The sequence below is a fragment of the Onychomys torridus genome, unplaced genomic scaffold (genome assembly GCF_903995425.1).
Source record: "Onychomys torridus unplaced genomic scaffold, mOncTor1.1, whole genome shotgun sequence".
Lineage (NCBI taxonomy): Eukaryota > Metazoa > Chordata > Mammalia > Rodentia > Cricetidae > Onychomys > Onychomys torridus.
The window spans coordinates 167,393-186,350 of record NW_023411815.1 but is presented as its reverse complement, the minus strand read 5'-3'; the positions used below and the strand labels follow the sequence as shown (position 1 = coordinate 186,350).

The window sequence follows — 18,958 nt, the reverse complement described above, 5'->3', positions numbered from 1 at the left end:
CTGTATCATGTGCACTGCCCAAACCCAAACACTAAATAAAGCACACGAACTAAGCAGCTGTTGACTGACACCAGGAGACTAGGCTGTGGCTGAGCTGGAGACTTGTGTGCGCACACTCCAGCTGTGGCGGGTCTTGTCCACAGTGCGGTGGTCACAAGCATCTGTGACAGCTTACAGACCCCAGCTGGAGCCACAGGACCCTGAGGACTGGTGGGATTTGACCAGTCCTAGCACTTGGTGCAGGAGTGTCTCTGTCCTGTCTCTAGCTGTCAGCTCCACCAGCCAACAGTCATTTCTACTCAGGGTGATGCCCGTGGCCATGTCTGTAGGGCACGTTCTTGATTTACAGCTGACAAGGGAGGGTCCTGCCCAACAGGAATGGCACCCCCCCTGGGTAGGCGTGCCTAGGCTGAGCAGAAGGCGGAGCCACTGGCCGGCAGGTCCTCAGGGTTCCTGCCTCTTCGTGCTGCTTTGGCCCAGTTCTGTCACGGGACCAAGGACCCAGCTCCTTGTCCAGGTCCACAGCACCCGCGGTTACCCTTTGGCAGGTTCCTTCCCTGAACTCTGATAATCCAAACAATATGGTGTCTGTCTTCTTGGAAACAGGCTGCGATGGCCCCCACAGCATCTTGAACAATCCACCAGACGCTCCTAGGGGTGCTTTATGGGGTGGGAGGGACATGGGATTCCCAATACATCCTGACCCATACCTTAAAGTACTCAGTAGTCTGTATAACACACGCATCCAAGGCCCGCTGTCCCCCCAAATCTTGACTGGCAGGGCCAGGGACTCAGGGCAGCAAGACCACAGGCTTCAGTGAAAACCAACCAGGAGTATTTAATATGAATGTGAGCAAGTTACCAAGATCTGAGCAGGCAAGCGAAACCTGCTGCCCACTGACATTCGATTTGGCTTTGAAGGCACAGCAAACCCCCGGCCCTGTGGGGAAACACTGCCAAGGCCAAGAGGAACACCCCAACGCAGCTGGGCCACGTCAAGGCCCCAAATCACAAGAGCAGGGAAAAGCTATGGAAGCCAGGGATGGGCAAGGGAGCCCCCGCTCCCATGATGCCCCCTCCAGGGGGGCTTGTAAGGCCACGAGTACCCTGAAACCCAGCAGTCAAGTGTGAGGAGAGCAACCTCCCTCTGGACAGGTGGGAGATGCTGTCCTCTACAGACAGGTTGAAGGGTGGGTATTCCTCAACTCAACTGGGAGTCCTCGAGGCCTGGCACACCGTAGGTGCTCAATAAATGCTTGTGACATGAAGAAATGAATTTTGTTCCCCCTCCATCCTTGTACTCGGCATGCAGCCCGGCACATGAGGTGAACAGTGCTGACTCACTCTACCGTAAGCCGAGCCTGCCCTCTAAAGGGGTGAGCACCAGGGGGACCTCCCCAGCACCGTGAGCGACACACAGTAGGCACTCAACTCAGTGGTGCCCGACACCGGCATTAGCAGGTGCTTGGCATGCTGAATTTTTTCTTATTTCAGTATTCCCAGAGCTAAGAATGGTGCCCAATACACAGTATGCCCTCAATAAAGACTCCAACAGATTTAAAAGTGAGTATGTATCCCTAATATCTGACTCAATTTGATCAAGAAATGCCTGATGGTCAACTCCATCGCTGATGGGGGATCATTCCTCCTCTTTGACACTCTAAGCAACCTTCCTTCACGGTGACACAACGGACTTGGCCTGTTCCTGCCCAGTTTCCCAGTGCCCAGCCCTGTTCGCAGGCATACAGTAAGCACTCCATTAACGCTGCCAATGAGCAAGTAGCGGCTGAGCAAGAACACATGAAAACCACCCGCTGCGGAGCCCGCTGCGGTCTGCCCAGGTGGCCCTCGAGTCCGGGCAGCTGTGTGACGGCTAGGCCCCTGGTGGTCGCTTTGGCTCTTTGCCAGCTGCCTCAGAGCTCGTCCCGAGCAGCGCTGTCCAGGGGGGACTGGAGCACATCTGAGTTCTTGGCCTCGCGGCTCAGCGCTTGCTGTTCGCGCATCTTCTGGGACTTGGCTCGGTCCCAATCAGTCTTAACCTGCTCGTTATTCCATACAACCGAGGTCTCTGTGTCACTCACATACCCATCGTCCCCCGTGTAGTGTGTAGGATAGATGAGGAGGGGCTCCACGGAGAAGGCGCGCAGGTTGCGGGGAGAGAAATGAGTCTTATATTCTGACCTAGGAGAGACAGGAGACACACGGGGAGATGGAGACCAAGGCGCCAGAAACAGACCATCCTTCAAGTCCACTAGGACTTATCCCACTGCCCCCAGCCCCAGAGCCCAGCAGTCCCCTGCCCTGATCTTCCACAGACCGCCACCCAACCCCCCTAAACACCCCCAGACTCCTTACACTGGGTGCTTGTCAAACATGACAGGCAGGAACTCGTCAACCGGCAGCATTTTCGTCAGTGGCTTGGCACCAAGCAGTTTGCGAGCTCCTTGCTGGGAGATCACATAGGCTAGCGTCCAGTAGGAGTAATCAGCCTCCACAAGGTTCCTCACACGAGGCACAGCCTTTTCAGGGTGCTCGACCTGCATGCGCTTCCGGCCCACGTAGCTGAAGTGAAGAGCCGCAGACTTGTTACGTGCCCCCACCTTCCAGAGAACGCTACCCAGACATCAGGAACAGGACCGGGCACGGGGAAGCTGGACAGGAACCACGTCAATCCAACAGAGAGCAGATCTCTGATATCCTCCAGGCCCCGTCCCTAAGCCCCGGGCTGTGCCCTGAGCCCTGGCAATCCCCAGGCCGATGTCCCATCTCCACCCACTCCACCAACCCCAACTCACATGAGGTCCCAGTCCAGCCCCTCGCTCTCCACATCCCGCATGAGGTTCATGAGACGTCTCTTGAAGAAAATCTCAAAACGTAGATCGTCCTCAAACACCAGCGACTTCCCCAGTCCCCGGTCTACCACCTGCAGGAGGAGGCCCGCCGAGCCACAAAGACCCAGCCCGAGCCGCTGGTGAGGAAGGAAATGTGCACCCCGACCCTCCACAACTAGCTGTTTGCCTGCCACGTCTCTCTTCTCCCACTTGCTGGCTCTTCCTGCCCCAGGACCTTTGCCTGTGACATCAAGAAACCTTCCTCTTGGAAACAACAAGCAGGTCCTCACCCTCCCCTCGGTCTAGGATGCCCCTGCTCTGGGAGGCTTCACCGTCATCCAGTGGAGCTAACAGATTGCCCATGAGGAACTTCAGTAAAGAAGGGTGGCCCACACAAGCACCCATTACTTTGGGCATCCAGGCGCCCCTTTTCCTGCACCTCACCATCTGGGGTCAACACTTAACCCATCCAGCTTCCAATTTGCAGGTCCCAAGTTTGGTTCTCAAGTGACATCACGGCACATCACCACCTGCTGTTCCCTAACACACGGCCCAGCGGTACTAATGGCAGAGGCCATCACGTCTATCCAAACAGGCAGCAGAGTCGGGCTGGAGCGCAGAGGTCTCACTGGGGATCACAGCCTCACTTGCAGGCCTCCACTCCCCAGCCCACATCTGCATCTGTGCAAGCGGCCGCCCCCATGAAGAGCTCACACGACAGCCACAGGTCCTGCTGCGGTGTGCAGGCGGCAGCATGGGGGCCACAGTCCCTCCCTGGGCTTCTGGGTCTGACCTAAGCTGTGAGGAGACTGAGGGGGGCAAGCCGGGTACCTCACTGCGACACCCACCTCCTTCCAGATGCTGTAGTGACTGAGGAAGCAGCCCAGCTCTCCCTTGGTGAGTGGCCGCCCGTGGTAGGGGTCCCGATAGCCGGGCAGCATCTGGATGCCCAGGGCCTCCACCTGGCTGGTGTTCATGGCTCTGCGGGTCCAGGGGGAGGGGTACAGTAGGGAGGGCAAGGACGGGGAAAAAGCAAGGGGGATGGGGAGGAGGGAGAGAAGGGGGATGGGGAGGAGGGAGAGAAGGGGGATGGGGAGGAGGGAGAGAAGGGGGATGGGGAGGAGGGAGAGAAGGGGGATGGGGATGGGGATGGGGAGGGATGAGGTAAAAGGTTCCGCAGAAGCAGCTCTGTCTACTGACCAACCTCTGCCCACCTGTGAATGCCCCCACCCGGCTGGGTGTGAGTCCACCACCCATCCCACCCCACCTCACTTTGTTCAAGAGCATGGCAGCCTGTGCAAGGATGAGAAGCCTTCCTGCTTTCCTGGCTGCACCGAGGATCTGCCAGAGTTGGCTCCATCCCCTCCATATCTCGGTATGTACAAGCACACGTGCACACACATGCATGCACATGCATGCACATACATGCACACAAAAGCACACACACATGCACACACACACACACACACACACACGACATACTTGCCGTCCACAGCCTCCACCAGCCGACAGTCGATCTCCTGCTCCTGCAGGGCCCGCAGCATGCGTTCCCGCCGGTCTCGCCTCCGCTTCAGGTTGATCATGAAGACCTGTGGCCAAAGCCTCAGTGAGCCCCAGGTCAGGCAGCTGCCTCCCCTCCCGGGTGGGGGAGGGAGGACCCGACCCACCTCGTCGAAGCCCATCTTGTCTGGAGTCTTGCTGGGTGCTGAGATGAATCGGGAGAGCTGCACTGGCGGGTGTTTCACTGAGGGGAAGAAAGCAGGGGTCGCTGGGGTCGCTGGACCCCATGCCCTCCAAACTCCCAGTACAACTGGACTATGCTCCCATCTCAGCTGTTGGCACCAGCTCCCAAGTGGCCCATGCCACACTCCTGCCCAGAGCAAACTAGACCTCAGCTATGACACCCCAGGGGCCACCTCCAGGCCTCTGGTCAGGATCCTCTTCCAGCCCCACAGTGTCAGGCCTTGGATCCAGGGTACAGTCCCTGCTCTTAACTCCATCTCTAACATCTTGGAAGGAATGTGGGGTCTGTCCACTCACACTGTACTCCCAGTACGCAGCACAGAGCTTGGTATACAGCAGGTGCTCAATATCTACTGCAGAATTATCGCAGAAGTGTATGTGTGATGATTTGAACACTCTAGCCCTGCTCTCCTCAGTCACATGCTCAGAAGCTTTACAGAAATACAGTGAGGCTCACACTGGCTGCTGTCACCCCAAATGTGTCCCCCTAAATGCTACATGGGTGTACCAACCCTCCTGACTTCACTGCAAAATAGGATCAGTCTTTTAGCTGGGGTTTAAAGCTGTAGCCCAGGCTGGCCCGCGACCCATCCCTTGATGGGTCCATTAACAGGACTGTCACCCAGCAGCACCCATTCTGTTCGTGGGGCGCATGTGACAGCCGAGGCCTTGGCCCAAGGAGACTCACCCATGACCTCCAGCTGCACATGCATGAAGCTCTCCGCCTCATCCTGCAGGCTGCTGTGCGCGCGCAGCGGAACAGGCAGGAAACCGTACACCTCCTTGTTACACACGTACATCTGCACCTCTGGGAGGACAAGAGGGGAGGCAGCATGGCGCACGCATGCCCGTCATCCCAGTGCTCAGGATGGAGGCAGCGTAACGGCGAGCTGCAGACCTGTCCCTCAACAGAAGCAAAATGTACTATTCTTGATTTCAGATTTTGGTTCATTCTTCAAAAACGTAAAAGCTGATTGATTTGTGAGTGTTCAAAAAAAAAAAAACAAAACAAAAGTGGAATCAGGCTCTCAGCGGTCAGGGCGCCACAGTTGAGGGGCACTCACAAGAGGCAGATCCTCCTCTTCCTCCCTCCCTATCTCTCTCTAGGTTTTCCGAGACAGGGTTTCTCTGTGTAGCCCTGGCTGCCCTGGAACTCGCTCTGTAGAGTGAGGCTGGCCTCAGAGATCCGCCTGCCTCTGCCTCTGAGTGCTGGGATTAAAGGTGTGCGCCACCACGTCTAAAGATCTTCGCTCCGGGCCGGAGAGATGGCTCAGAGGTTAAGCGCACTGACTGTTCTTCCAGAGGTCCCGAGTTCAATTCCCAGCAACCACATGGTGGCTCACAACCATCTGTAATGAGATCTGGTGCCCTCTTCTGGCCTGCAGGGATACATGCAAACAGAACACTGTAAACATAACAAATAAATAAATCTTTAAAAAAAAAAAAGATCTTCGCTCCATCCCCAGAACCACAGTGGAGAGAGCTGATGTCTGCAGGCGGACCTCTGACTTCCACCTGTGAGCTGTGGTGTTAATACACAAGGAAGTGAACGCTGTGCAGACTGAGGAGGCTCAGCTGGTGGTCAATGCATCTCAAGGAGCTGGGGATAAGGCTGGTCCAGGCAGCCATGCTGCAGACACTGTGTCCCAGGGCTGCAGCAGGACCTTCGGAATACAGCTGTGACCAGGGCATCTGCACTCTGCACTTCTGTTCTTGGACCTGTGCAGTTTGAACCCACACAGCCACTGGACGCCCGGCCTCACTTACCTGCCTGCTTGCAGGAGAAGGCAAAGACGATGATGTCATCAAAAGACCAGGTGTAGTCAGGGTGTGGTGGGTAGAAGGCCAGGCTCTTGGACGCGGTCTTACGCAGGTCAATGAGGAAGGTGGAGTGCACCATGGGAACCGCAAAGCAGCCTCTGCGGTCTCGCTTTCGGATGGGGATGTAGGCAGGGGTGCGTTTGTAGTAGCCCTGCGGTGGGGGTTGGGGTGGTGGTCGGGGAGGTGCTGGAGCCCACAGTGGGGTACACACCCTGATGCCTGCATCCAGCTACAGCAGGCATCCCCAAGAGCCATGTGGCCTCCTGCAGCTCCCTACTGTGATTACCCAACCATAGTGGACATGGCTGGGTCCGCTGAAGTCCCTCCCCAGATGCCCGAGTCTGCTGGAACACCTGGATTGAGCCACGCCTGAAGGTCCCTCCCGGAACAGCCATTCCTTGCCAGTCACCATGTGAATTTGGGCCAGTCTCTCTCTGCTCTTGCTTCAACCTCAGTAATGAAGGGGTTGGGGACACCTGCAGACCCCACCCTGATGGTGTCTGTCTGTCTCGGTCCCCACCTACCTGGGAAGTCATCCCACACCAGAAGTTGGAGTATGCTGCGCGGGAGTCCAGCATCGGGGCCACCACCGTCTTGTTCTCAGCCATGAGGAGACTCAGAGTATCAGGGTTGGTGATCAAGTTGTCACTGTCCACAAACTGCACAAGGTACCTGCTGTCAGCATGACCAGGCCCAGCTGGAGGTATGGACATCCCGTGGAGCCTCTCAGCACCTCTGTGGGCTGCAGAGACGCCTCAGCAGTGAAGAGCACCGGCCGCTCTTGCAGAGGACCCGGGTTTGGTTCCCAGCTCCCACAGGGGATCTGACGCCCTCTCCTGGCCCTGGGCACCAGGCAGGCATGTGGTGCACAGACACACATGTGGGCAAATCATCCATTTATACACATTAAAGATGACAATAAAAGTAACTGAGTCGTGAGCTGGGTGTGGCTCAGTGTGGAAAAGGGACTGGTGCACACCCAGCCCCGTGCAGAAAGCTATGTCTTGCAGGCAGGGATCTCAGCACTGGGGGAATGGAAACAGGAGCTGGGCCAGCGGGTTCCAGCTTCAGAGAGGCCCCGACTCAGAGTAACACACAAAGAAATAATTACTTTCTTTATTATTTAAAAATAAAACCCTGTCCATTAGGGCTGGGAGCGTGGCTGGCAGCCAGGCCCGGGCCCCACCCACCACAGTGCGCTGTAATGACAGGGGCAGTCCCACAGTTGATTACGCATACACCAATATCCCAAGCCCAGCCCCTATTTTAGCCACAGCCTGACCTGACCAGGAACTGACCTGCCTTCTTCTATGGCTCTGGCCACTGACCCACCTTCTATTCACCCTGTGTGACTCTTTAGAGCACTGTGATCAACTGCCACCTGCCCTCCCTGGCACTCGGGACCAGGCTCCATGGCTCCCTGGGGTGTCCACAGATAGGGAGGTGGCTGCCCTGGGAGCTTTGGTATCAAATGCTAGCCCTACCTAGTCCCTGCAAACACTGGAATATTATGTGAGCCAGGGCAAGCCTGGCAGCACCCCAAAAGTTAGAGAAAGACAAGTCTAACTTTCCGTTCCAGGAAATGAACCCCAAAGAATGGAAGGTACGGGTTCAAACATGGCACCTATCACAGGAACCAAAAAGTGAAATACACAAACGCCCCTGAGCAGAGGCATTTATATGGAGGCTACAATTTGGAATATTACTCTGACCCCAAAAAGACAGACACACAAATTCTCGCTGATGATAGGATGATTGATCTTTTTGTACACTGTGAAGATGTCTCTGTTCTCTCTCACCTGTCTAAAGCACCTTCTGATTGGTTTAATAAAGAGCTGAACAGCCAATAGCTAGGCAGGAGAGGATAGGCGGGTCTTTCAGGCAGATAGGAACTCTGGGAAAGAATCTGAGGTGGGAGACTTGCCAGTCAGGATAGACGTACGGTACTGAAGAGAGGCAACAAGCCATGTGGCAGAACATAGATTACTATAAATGGGCTAATTTAAGTTATCATAGCTACCTGGGAACAAGCCTAAGCTACAGGCCCAGCTTTCATAATAGTAAGTCTCCACGTCGTTGGTAGCGAGCTGGTGGTACAAAGAAAGCCCTCCTACGCGCTCTAAAGAGGTTGAGGCTGAGTTTCCTGACACCCAGGACACAGAGCGTGTGGTTCTAGGACAGGAAATGTCAGTCAGGGAGGGAAGCAGATCAGATGGGGCAGGAGGGAGGGCAGAGGGCACCTCAGGGGTGGAATGTTCTGAAGGGAAAGATGGCTGTTGTACAAAGTGATGGCTGACCACCGAAGAACTGCACACACTGACGGGTTAATCTGGTGTTAGGAAAACTGCAGCTCAGTTAAACCACATAGCTACAGAGTGACCTCACGGCAGGCAGCTGGGCTTCACTGCCCCAACACACACACACACACACATAACACCCACAGTTTCCATAGGAAGAGGTCTAGCCACAGCCAGCCTTCGCCAGGTGCCAGGGCACACCGTGGGAGGCCGCGGTGGGTCTCTGACTTTGAGGCCAGCCTGGTCTACAGAGGGAGTTCCAGGACAGCCAGGGCTACACAGAGAAACCCTGTCTCAGAAACCATAAATAAATAGCAAGCCTCGTGTGATGGTGAATGCCTGCATCCTAGCACTCAGAGGCAGAGGCCGGTGGGTCTGTGAGTTTGAGGCCAGCCTGGTCTATAGAGAGAGTTCCAGGCCATTCAGGGCTACACAATGAATAGTTACATTTTAAAAAATTAGGACTGGAGAGATGGCTCAGTGGTTAAGAGCACTGGCTGCTCTTCCAGAGGACCCGGATTCAATTCCCAGCAGCCACATGGCAGTTCACAACTGTCTGTAACACCAATGAATGTAAAATAAAATTTAAGGAGGAGGATGAGAAGGAAGAGGAGAGGGAGGACAAGGAGGAAGAGGACGAGAAGGAGGAGGAGGAGGACGAGAAGGAGGAGGAGGACGAGGAGGAGGACGAGGAGGAGGAGGAGGATGAGGACAAGGAGGAAGAGGACGAGAAGGAGGAGGAGGACGAGGAGGAGGAGGATGAGGACAAGGAGGAGGAGGACGAGGAGGATGAGGATGAGGATGAGGAGGAGGAGGAGGAGGAGGACAAGAAGGAGGAGGAGGAGGAGGACGAGGAGGACGAGGAGGAGGAAGAAAGCACCAGTGGTAGCCTGAGGTCCCTCAGAGCCCTGCAGCCAGCTTGAACATGAGTGTGAGCGCCTGGGCCGTGCACTGCCTTTGTGATCGCTACCTTTTGTCTGTCTCTTCTCGGAGTTCTTCCTGAAGGATTCAGAGCCTTTGCCAAACTTAGTTATGAGAGGACTTGGAAACCAAGAGGTCTCCTGACTGAGAACCGCTTGGGGAGATGGTTCCTTCAAACAAGAGGTTTTGGTTCTCAGAAACTGACTCACTAAGGTGTAAACTGTGTATAAAAATGGGTTCTGTGGAGCCAAGGATAGTCAGTTCCCCAGAAGCTGGTTCTCCTGCTGTTTGGCTAAACTTGAAATTCCAAATGACCAGACCCGCAGCCAGGGAAGTGATTTCACAGTCCAGTGCTCCAAAGTCCCTAGCACCAAAACCTCTAACTTTCTATAAAAAGCTTCTTTGAGTAAACGGTCACAGTGACATCCAGCCAGGTTGGCAGAAGAGCCAACCTCAAACCACAGAAGCCAAAAGCAGGGAAGGGGACATGGTGTCTGTTCGGGGAGGATCCAAAAGGTTCCACAAGGTTCCAGGAGCTTCTAGAAGCTCAAACCAGGGACAGGCAGCTGAGGTGCTTATTTAACACATCACAGAAGACCTGGCTGCCAGGTTCTCCCAGCATCCCTCAGTGCCTATCTGTTACAGGGTATGGCAGGCATACCAGGGGCTGGGCTGCCCCTCCCCCAGAGGCTCTTCCCTACATAATCCAGACATTTGGTTACCTGCCCCTTTGTACCTTTGGCCTCCAGGCTGCAGCACCTGGCTCCCCCAAATCAGTCAGGTCATGTCCACTCTGGACTCAGATGACCCTCTCTGCCTACGCTCTCCCTTTTACCTCCAATAACCCTCCTCGTCCTCCATTCCTAGGAGCTGCCATGGCCTTCCTTTTTATGGCTTTTGTTTTTCATTCATGGGGCTGAAACTCGGGAGCAGCATGAATGAGTTCCCTCTCCGATCAGCTGCGGCTCTGACTCTCCTGAGGTGTGTGACCCCCATTTGCTTCTGCTGGCTTCTCCCTCCTTTCCACCTCATCCATCTCCCCACTCAGCTCCTCCCTCCCGGCTACACCCCTCTTGGGGCCATCACCGCGTGGGCATCTCCCTGCTATGTCCTTGGGGACCCCACCACGTGTGCACTTCTCCAGCTGCTGTGTCCTCTGCGGCTCTAACCGCTTGTCTTTCCCCTCCATCTCTCCCTGCTTCGTCTACTAAGAGAGCCACACCGTGTGTCGGGAGGCTTCCCTCCCCTTACCAGGCCCCCCTCATATGGAAGGGACGCCTCTCCTCTCTGACTTGGGACATTCGCTTGGACAAATCTCAGTCTGCTTAGGGACGCCCCAGATTGAATCTTGTGGCTTCTCAGCCCCTTCCTGGACTCCTTCACCTCCCCTAGGAGCTGCCCACGTGCTCTGGGGCCTTCCACCTTTCCTTGGCCCCTTCCCCTTGAGCTGCCCACTCTATCTCCCCTGGTGCCCTCCTAGGCCGGTACATTGCGAGTACCTTCCAGTACATTCCTTGCCTCCCCAAGAGCTGCCCTCATGGCTTCAGGGATACTGGATCCCTCCCTGGGGGGAGTTCCTGCTCGTCCCACCCTTGTCTCTCAGCCCCTTCCTCCCTTGCTCACCGGACACAGATTTTCTTAAAGCTTTGCTGTCTCCTGAGATGGCATACTGGAGTTCCAAACCCGCAGATTGTAATGACTCCCAGCGCACAAGCACGTGACCCCAGAGTCTCTTAGCTCTCAAGGTCATGTAACTTCCACTTTCAATCTTTGCCTCTCTGATTTCTCTGTGCTCTGCTCAAGTCTTTTCAGATTGCTGTGTAAACGCTCTTTATCCCAGGATTGATTCATAAGTTCATTGAGTGTGGTTACAGAATCTGTAACAAAATTTGGCTTAAAACTTACAGCAAAAGGCTACAGCTGAAACCTGTATGATTGGGAATCTTAATTTGCTACAACATCCTACATATGTGATTCAACTCTTATCTAGAATATACTGTGTATGTGACTCAGATTCAACGCTTGTTTAGGAAAGCAGATTGCTTTCTTCTTTTTTTTTGTTTTTTTGTTTTTTTCAGACAGGGTTTCTCTGTGTAGCTTTGCGCCTTTCCTGGAACTCGCTCTGTAGACCAGGCTGGCCTCGAACTCAAAGAGATCCACCTGCCTCTGCCTCCCGAGTGCTGGGATTAAAGGCATGCGCCACCATCGCCCTGACAGATTTCTTAAATAGCAACCATGTGGCTCTCCACCATCTTGGCTGATGACCTTCAGGTTGTAAGCAGCTGCATGGCTGGCAGCCATCTTTACTAAGTAAGGTTAAAGGGTATGTACCATATGACTTCCCCAACTTAAGATGACCACAGGGCATAAAGCAACAATTATAAAACTTCTCAGTCCTCCAAACCCTTAGTTTACCACTGTCTTGCCTTTTAGACTAAGAAAACAAGAGTTCTCTAAGATATTTTGGATTGGCATGGATTTTTGTGTGGTGACAAAGCTTGTCTACTAGGAACAGCTGACTTAGGATGTATGTGTGACCACTTACGTCTTTTCTCACTCTTCACCACCTAGCTGCTAGAAAATTTAAAGTCGCTGGTCTCTATGGACTGTATCTATGATTTAAAAGTTTTATTTTGATTCTAGAAGGAGCTTCATTTCAAAAATTGTCATTTTTTTAAAGTGAAACCTAACGGGTGGGAATGGAATGTTTCAAAGTGAAGCCCTATAAAGCAAGTCAGTACGTCAGGTACACACGGTCCTTACACCCCTCAGATTACGACTCTGAAATGCTCCTCACTGCTAAAAACACCCATCTACTCTAGAGGAAAGCTGTTCATGCTTTTAACCAAGATCACTTTTGGGTTCCCAAGCTTTTACTGTGACTCAAAGCAGAGAATCTACTGCCTGTTCTACACGTGGATTTCAGTACAGATTACAACAGCAGGAATGCTACTGTGTCTAAAACTTTTCTCTTTTTAAACTTAAAAATTAGTGAAAGCTTCAGGGAATCAACTTGGGCCCACCTCTCACAGGTCAAATGGACTCCAGATAAGTACTGTCAACCAACAACCTGTTTCTCCACCTCCTTGTTCCTGAGACTGGGATCTTTCTCTCTCCCTGGTCTTGGGACTCCCCTCCCTCGGCTACCAGGACCATGGGTTAAAAAGTATCAAATGTACACCTAAGAAAAAAAGACTTCCCCGTAAACTCCTTCACTTTACCTCTGTCCCAGCAGATTTCCAATTAAAGACTGCTGCCTGCATGTCCCTTGCCCCAGAAGGTCCTGCTGAGCCTGGACAGAGAGAGAAACAGTCTGCTCTTCCTGACTTGACCAACATTGCAGCTTTTTTAGGTCCCCGACTACGATGCCAACAGGAAGTAGTCAAAGACATTACTCTGCCTCTTATTATTCATTTATTATCAACGCAGCTGAGGTGCCTTTTTAACATTTCAAAGTGGACCTGGCTGCCAGGTTCTCCCGGCGTCCCTCAGTGCCGTAGTTACAGAGGATGGCTGGCACAACCATCCTCTACCCAGCTCAGCCTGGCCATGTCCACTCTCCCACGTCTCTGCCTCCACCCATGCTCTCCTTTGATCTACAGTAAACCTTCTCCTCCACCACACCTGGGAGCAGTCCCGTCCCGTCCCGTCCTTTTTATCTCTTTTTGTCACTCACGCCCGAAATGTCCCAGGTCCGCACTATTTCTCTCCGACCTCCAGCAAATACTTCACTTCTGGAAAACGGGAGCTCGGCCCACCTTCCTCCTCCTAGGGTCTCTTTGTACTCTCCAAGCTGAAGTCACCTGCCTTCCCCACAGGCCTCCTAGATCCGGGCATCCGGGATGACATCATCAGCGGCCCTCCATCCAAGCCTGACCATCTGAGTTCATGGGGGAGACAACAGACTCCCCAAAGTCCTCCAGCCTCCCGCCGAGGTTGTGACAACATGTGACCACCCACAAATAAATAAACAAAATAAAATCATGTCTGCATGGCTGGGCCCTGCCTCTTGTATATCCCGACTGAGTCCCTCCTGGGGTGTGAGCCTGGGATTGGGGGCGTCAAAGGCAGCCAAGCTCACAGTAGCTCTGACCTCCCTTCCTGCTGTGCTTGTGAAAACAGGTTCCCTGCAGAGGCACGAGGACTGAGCTGTTCTTAGGTGGAGAATCCGGCCCTGCCCAGCACATGTGAAACCCAGAGACCTGGGTTCACCTCAGCAACTGCACAAGGAAAACCAACTCAGGTTAAAGTGGGGGGCTCAAGCCTCAATCTCAGCATCGGGCGGCTGAGGCAGGAGGACCATGGGTTCCAGGCTAGTGTAAACACACACAAGGATTTACAGCAAGCAACCAACCAATCAGCAAACAGAACAGACAAGACACTGGAATCCAACTGCAGCAACTCTCAGGGCTGCAAGCCAGATCCAGCCACATGCCTGGATCCACCAACTGTCAGGACAGGGGCCAGAGAGCCATGGACGCTCAGCCTGATCACACACACACACACACACACACACACACACACACACACACTCACTGGGGACCAAAGAGATGATTCAGCAGTTACAGCACTAGCTGTTCTTACAGAAGACCCAGGTTCAGTTCCCAGCACCTACATGGCGTCTCACAACCATCTGTAACTCCAGTTCTGGGGGATGTAACACCTCTACTGACCTCTACAGGTACCAGGCACACATGTGCTGCACAGACAGACATGTAGACAAAACACCCATGAACACAAAATAAAAATAAATTAATCTAGCTGAGCATAGTGGCGTACACTTTTTTGTTTTGTTTTGTTTCGAGACAGGGTTTCTCTGTGTAGCTTTAGAGCCTGTCCTGGAACTCACTTTGTAGCCCAGGCTGGCCGCGTACACTTTTAATCCCAACATTCAGGAAGCAGAGGCAGGTGGATCTCTGTGAGTTCTGGGATAGCCTGGTCTACAGAATGAGCTCCAGAACTTCCAGGGCCACACAGGGAAACTGTCTCAAAACAAATAAATAAATAAATAAATAGTTCAAACCCACGCCCCCCCACTCCCCCCCCCCCTCCCCACAGGCATGTGAGTGAGTGCAGTGCCCACACAGGTCAGAAGGGGGCAGTAGCACCCTTAGGACCTGAGGGCTGTTTGTGAGTGGGTCCTGGGTCCTCTGCAAGGGCGCCCAGTGCTCTCACCCACTGAGCTCTCCAGCCCCAGAAGCTTCCTCCTTACAGAATACTGCAAGTCAGGGAAGAGGAAGTCAGGCCCCTAGCTGGCGTCCCTTGATGCTCCACAGTGAGCCAAAAGAGGCCAATCCCAGGGCCCGCACAATGGAAGAGAGAACCACTCCTGCAAGCTGACGTCTGACCTCGCCTGCCCTTTACACACAAATAATCTTACTTTAAAACATGTATTTTAAAAAATACAATGCAATGTCCAACTCCAAGGGGATACAAAAGCCACCTGTCCTGTTGGGGGGCTGGTATGGGACCCACTGAAGTAGCACAGCAAGCGCCCTGCCCTCTTTTTTTTTTTTTTGAGACAAGGTTTTCCGTGCAGCCCAATGCAGTTACTCATGGTTCCTAACTCTCCTCTGGACAGCCCAGCCTCTCCCACTCAGAAACTCACCATGATATAATCAGCCCACATGTCCCGAGCCGACTTCAGAGCCGCTTGGCGTAACTTCATGACATGCTCGTATCGGGAGTCAGACCAGTGTTTGGGGCCCTCTTCATCTGGGTAGGAGCTATGAGAGAGGAGCTGTGATGTAGGGATGGTGGGGCACCCAGGAACACCTGGGAGAGATCACAGCAGGCGTCACAGAGGATAAGGCATACAGCCGATCTGAAGGCTCCAAGCAGAGCCTGGGGAAAGAGGTGCAGGGTCCAGAGCCACAGAGGCTGAGGACCAAGGAAAGCTCTTCGAGAGGAAGATCCTGGGGCCATGGAGGTGCCTCTGGGCACAAAAGGAACAGGAGAGCCCAGAAAATGACTGGATACAAACCCACAGGCTGGTGTGTGGGGGTGGACACCTGTGATTCCAGCACTCAGGAGACCGAGGCAAGAGGAGGGCAAGTCCCAGGCCAACCTGGTCTACAGTGACACAGACTCATCATGGAGCTAGAGAAGAGGGTGCTGGCAACACCCTGAGTGAGGCAGGAACACAGCAGCTGGTGGCCACCAGACACAAAGGAATTCCACCATGGAGGTGTGGCGGGTTTGTGTCCAAGGCTGGACAATGGAGTGAAGGGCAGTGGGGACAAAGGTCTGCCGGAGGATTGCAATCTGCTGGTGTCGCCCAGGGTGGGGGTAGGGCATGCGTGCTGGCTCTTAGCTTGGGCTTGGGTACTCCAGTGAGGACTTGAGACTCACCTAGGTTCCTCGGCTGGTCGCCACTCCACAGAGTGGTACAAACCCTTCACTGCCACCAGCCACTCTCGAAGGATGGCTGAAGTATTGTCAGAGTTATGATCGGTGGCCACCCTGCGAACACAAGGGGAGGGTGGGTCAGAAAAGTAGGGAAACAAAGGCAAGATGGATCAACAGGATGGCACTGGGGGCTTCCCATGCTGGCTCGGTCCCCACCAGCTACAGAGCCCTGGATAAAGCACCGTCCGGCTCAGTGCCCACTGCCCAGCACAGCCCACTGCCCAGCACAGCTCACTGCTACACAGATGAATGAGGCCTGCTAATTTGGAAAGCACATTGCTGTGAGGCCCTGTCACAAAGAAAAATCATGTAAAAGGAAACTGAGTCAGGATGTCAAGTTCCCAGGCCAGGGTCTCTGTGTGAAGGGTCCCTTCCTCCATTCTCAGGTCACACAGGGGCAGAAAACCTGTTAAGTTCGTTGACTTTATCTTAGCGTGGCAGCCGGCACGAGCCTGGGGTGCCTGATCTGGAAGCTGCTGGCCCTGCACAGTGCACCGGAAGGGTCTGGAAGCAAAAGCCTGGCCCGTTCTAAGGGAGTCTGGGGTCCTACAGGGTCGCAGCTCGCTGCGAGGGCTGGTAGCAAGCAGCTCAGAATCTGTCAGAAGGGGGCAGTAACTCCGGGTCCCAAGCTGCAATAGGGACGAAAACTTCGGGTGCATAGCTGAGTTCCCTGGGTGCATAACCCAAGTCCCCACGTAGAAAGCCAAGTCCCTCGGGTGCATAAACTGAGTCTCGGCAGGGCAGAGCCGAGTCCGCCAAGTGCATAATCGCGTCCCTCGGGTGCAAAATCGGGTCCCCCGGGTGCACAGCCTAATCCCCCGAGTGCACAGCCGAGGCCCCGCGCACGTTGCCCAGGTCCGCAGCTCACCACAACGCCGTGCGCTCCCGTGGGTGGCGCAGCCGCTCCAGGGCGCCCAGCGTGGCCGGCAGCGCGGGCGCCGCGTTCCGCGCCAGCAGCGCGATGAGCACGCGCGGCGCCTGCAGCGGGGACTCGGGGCTCCAGCGCTCCTCGGGGAAGTAGCCGTGCGCGCCGCCCAGCAGCAGCAGCAGGAGCAGCGGCAGCAGCAACCGCAGCGCGCGGAACCCGCCGGGGAACGCCGCCATCGCGCCACGCGTCGCCTTTAAGCCGCTTTTCTGCCGGCGGACCAGGGCTGCTCCTTAAAGGGGTCTGGGGGAGGGGCTATCCAAGTCCCTCCTACGACGCGCTCCTTAAAGGGAAGGGGCTCTCCGGCCGTACTGTGAGTGGTCGGGAGAGTGGACGCGACAAGGCCGCCCCTTTAAAAGTTAACACTACTTTCCCGCCGACCGCCCCGTCCCTCTCGCATGACGTCAGCTTGTAGGACTGTTCCGGAGCCCCGCCCCCAGCTCACACCTTAAAGGCGCAGAGCCGCCCTGTGACCGCGCCCTGGAAGTGTCGCCTGTCCTGAGCCCTCTAAATTACTCTGCTTCTGGACAGAGGCGCCTAGTTGGGACCATGACAGCCTGTTTCCTCGGTTGCGACATGGTTATTTCCGTTTGTTTGTTACTTCTGAATTACATACATATTAAGGGGCCAGCGAAATGGCTCAGTGGGTAAAAGCGCTTTCTACTGCGCGCCCTGAGTTCTGGAAGGAGCCAACCAACCCCAAAACTGTTGCCCTCTGACCTCCGGAAGAGTGCCGCGGCTTGTGTGGTCCCCTCCCCCCCGTTTTGTTCATTTTTTCATCTAGTGTGTACGGATGTTTTGCCCACATGTGTCTGTACACCATGTGCATGCATGGAGGTCAGAAGAGGGCGTCAGATGGGCTAGAATTGAGTTCGCGGTGGTGTGAACCACCATGTGGGGCTGGGAATCGAACTCTGGCCCTCTGGAAGAGCAACAAGTGGTCTTAACTGATGATACCTACAGCTCCCTAAGTGTATTTTGTCCCTTTTAATTTTATTTATTTGTGTGTCGGGGAGGGGATGTGGAAGTCAGGACAGTGTGTGTATGTGTATGTCTGTGTGTGTGTCTGTGTGTATCTGTGTGTGTCTGTATCTCTGTGTCTGTGTGTATCTGTGTGTGTCTGTATCTCTGTGTGTGTCTGTGTCTGTATCTCTGTGTGTGTCTGTATCTGTGTGTCTATGTGTGTCTGTATCTGTGTGTGTCTGTGTGTGTCTGTATCTGTGTGTATCTGTGTGTATCTGTGTGTGTGTGTATCTCTGTGTGTGTGTGTATCTGTGTGTCTGTCTGTGTGTATCTCTGTGTGTGTCTGTGTATCTCTGTGTGTGTCTGTGTGTATCTCTGTGTGTGTCTGTGTGTATCTGTGTGTGTCTGTGTGTATCTCTGTGTGTGTCTGTGTGTATCTCTGTGTGTGTCTGTGTGTCTGTGTGTGTGTATCTCTGTGTGTGTCTGTATCTCTGTGTGTGTCTGTGTGTCTGTCTGTGTATCTCTGTGTGTGTCGTGTGTGTGTGTGTGTATCTCTGTGTGTGTCTGTATCTCTGTGTGTGTGTATCTCTGTGTGTGTCTGTGTGTATCTCTGTGTGTCTGTGTGTGTGTGTGTCTGTGTGTCTGTCTGTGTATCTCTGTGTGTGTCTGTGTGTGTATCTGTGTGTGTGTCTGTATCTCTGTGTGTGTCTGTGTGTATCTCTGTGTGTATCTGTGTCTGTGTGTGTATCTTTGTGTGTGTCTGTGTGTATCTCTGTGTGTGTCTGTGTGTCTGTATGTGTATCTGTGTGTGTGTGTGTGTGTGTGTGTGTATCTGTGTGTGTATGTATCTCTGTGTGTGTCTGTGTGTGTGTGTGGGGGGGTGTTCTTTTCATTCCTTCCATGTGACTCCAAGAGAAGAAACAAAGGGCTTCGGGGTTAGCGCCTTACCAGCTGAACCATCTCACCAGCCCCTTTTTTCTGGTTTTGAAACAGGCCCACACTTACTGTGAAGTCACAGTGCCCCTTCTGTGTCCGCCTCCTGTGTTTGG

General features: G+C 54.1%; 1 protein-coding gene across 1 annotated transcript; it reads right to left on the bottom strand.

Annotated features, from left to right (window-relative positions):
• Nucleotides 1-813: 813 nt before the first annotated feature.
• Colgalt1 (collagen beta(1-O)galactosyltransferase 1) lies at nucleotides 814-17,300 on the bottom strand. Its single transcript, XM_036175951.1, has 12 exons — nucleotides 16,890-17,300; nucleotides 15,965-16,075; nucleotides 15,222-15,339; nucleotides 6,920-7,054; nucleotides 6,342-6,546; nucleotides 5,263-5,382; nucleotides 4,499-4,575; nucleotides 4,314-4,420; nucleotides 3,680-3,812; nucleotides 2,796-2,923; nucleotides 2,356-2,562; nucleotides 814-2,181 (listed from the first exon to the last, which is right to left on the bottom strand). Exons 1-12 carry the CDS (start codon nucleotides 17,123-17,125, stop codon nucleotides 1,914-1,916), a joined length of 1,845 nt encoding a protein of 614 aa, XP_036031844.1. The 5' UTR covers nucleotides 17,126-17,300; the 3' UTR covers nucleotides 814-1,913.
• Nucleotides 17,301-18,958: the final 1,658 nt, after the last annotated feature.

Excerpts from the sequence above, each read along its gene's own strand:
- Colgalt1 (XM_036175951.1), bottom strand. The coding sequence starts at position 17,125 with ATGGCGGCGTTCCCCGGCGGGTTCCGCGCGCTGCGGTTGCTGCTGCCG. Across the intron at positions 15,340-15,964 it reads CGACCAGCCGAGGAACCTAG|CTCCTACCCAGATGAAGAGG; the intron begins GTGAGTCTCAAG and ends CCTCTCTCATAG. Across the intron at positions 4,576-5,262 it reads TGTGCAGCTGGAGGTCATGG|TGAAACACCCGCCAGTGCAG; the intron begins GTGAGTCTCCTT and ends TCTTCCCCTCAG.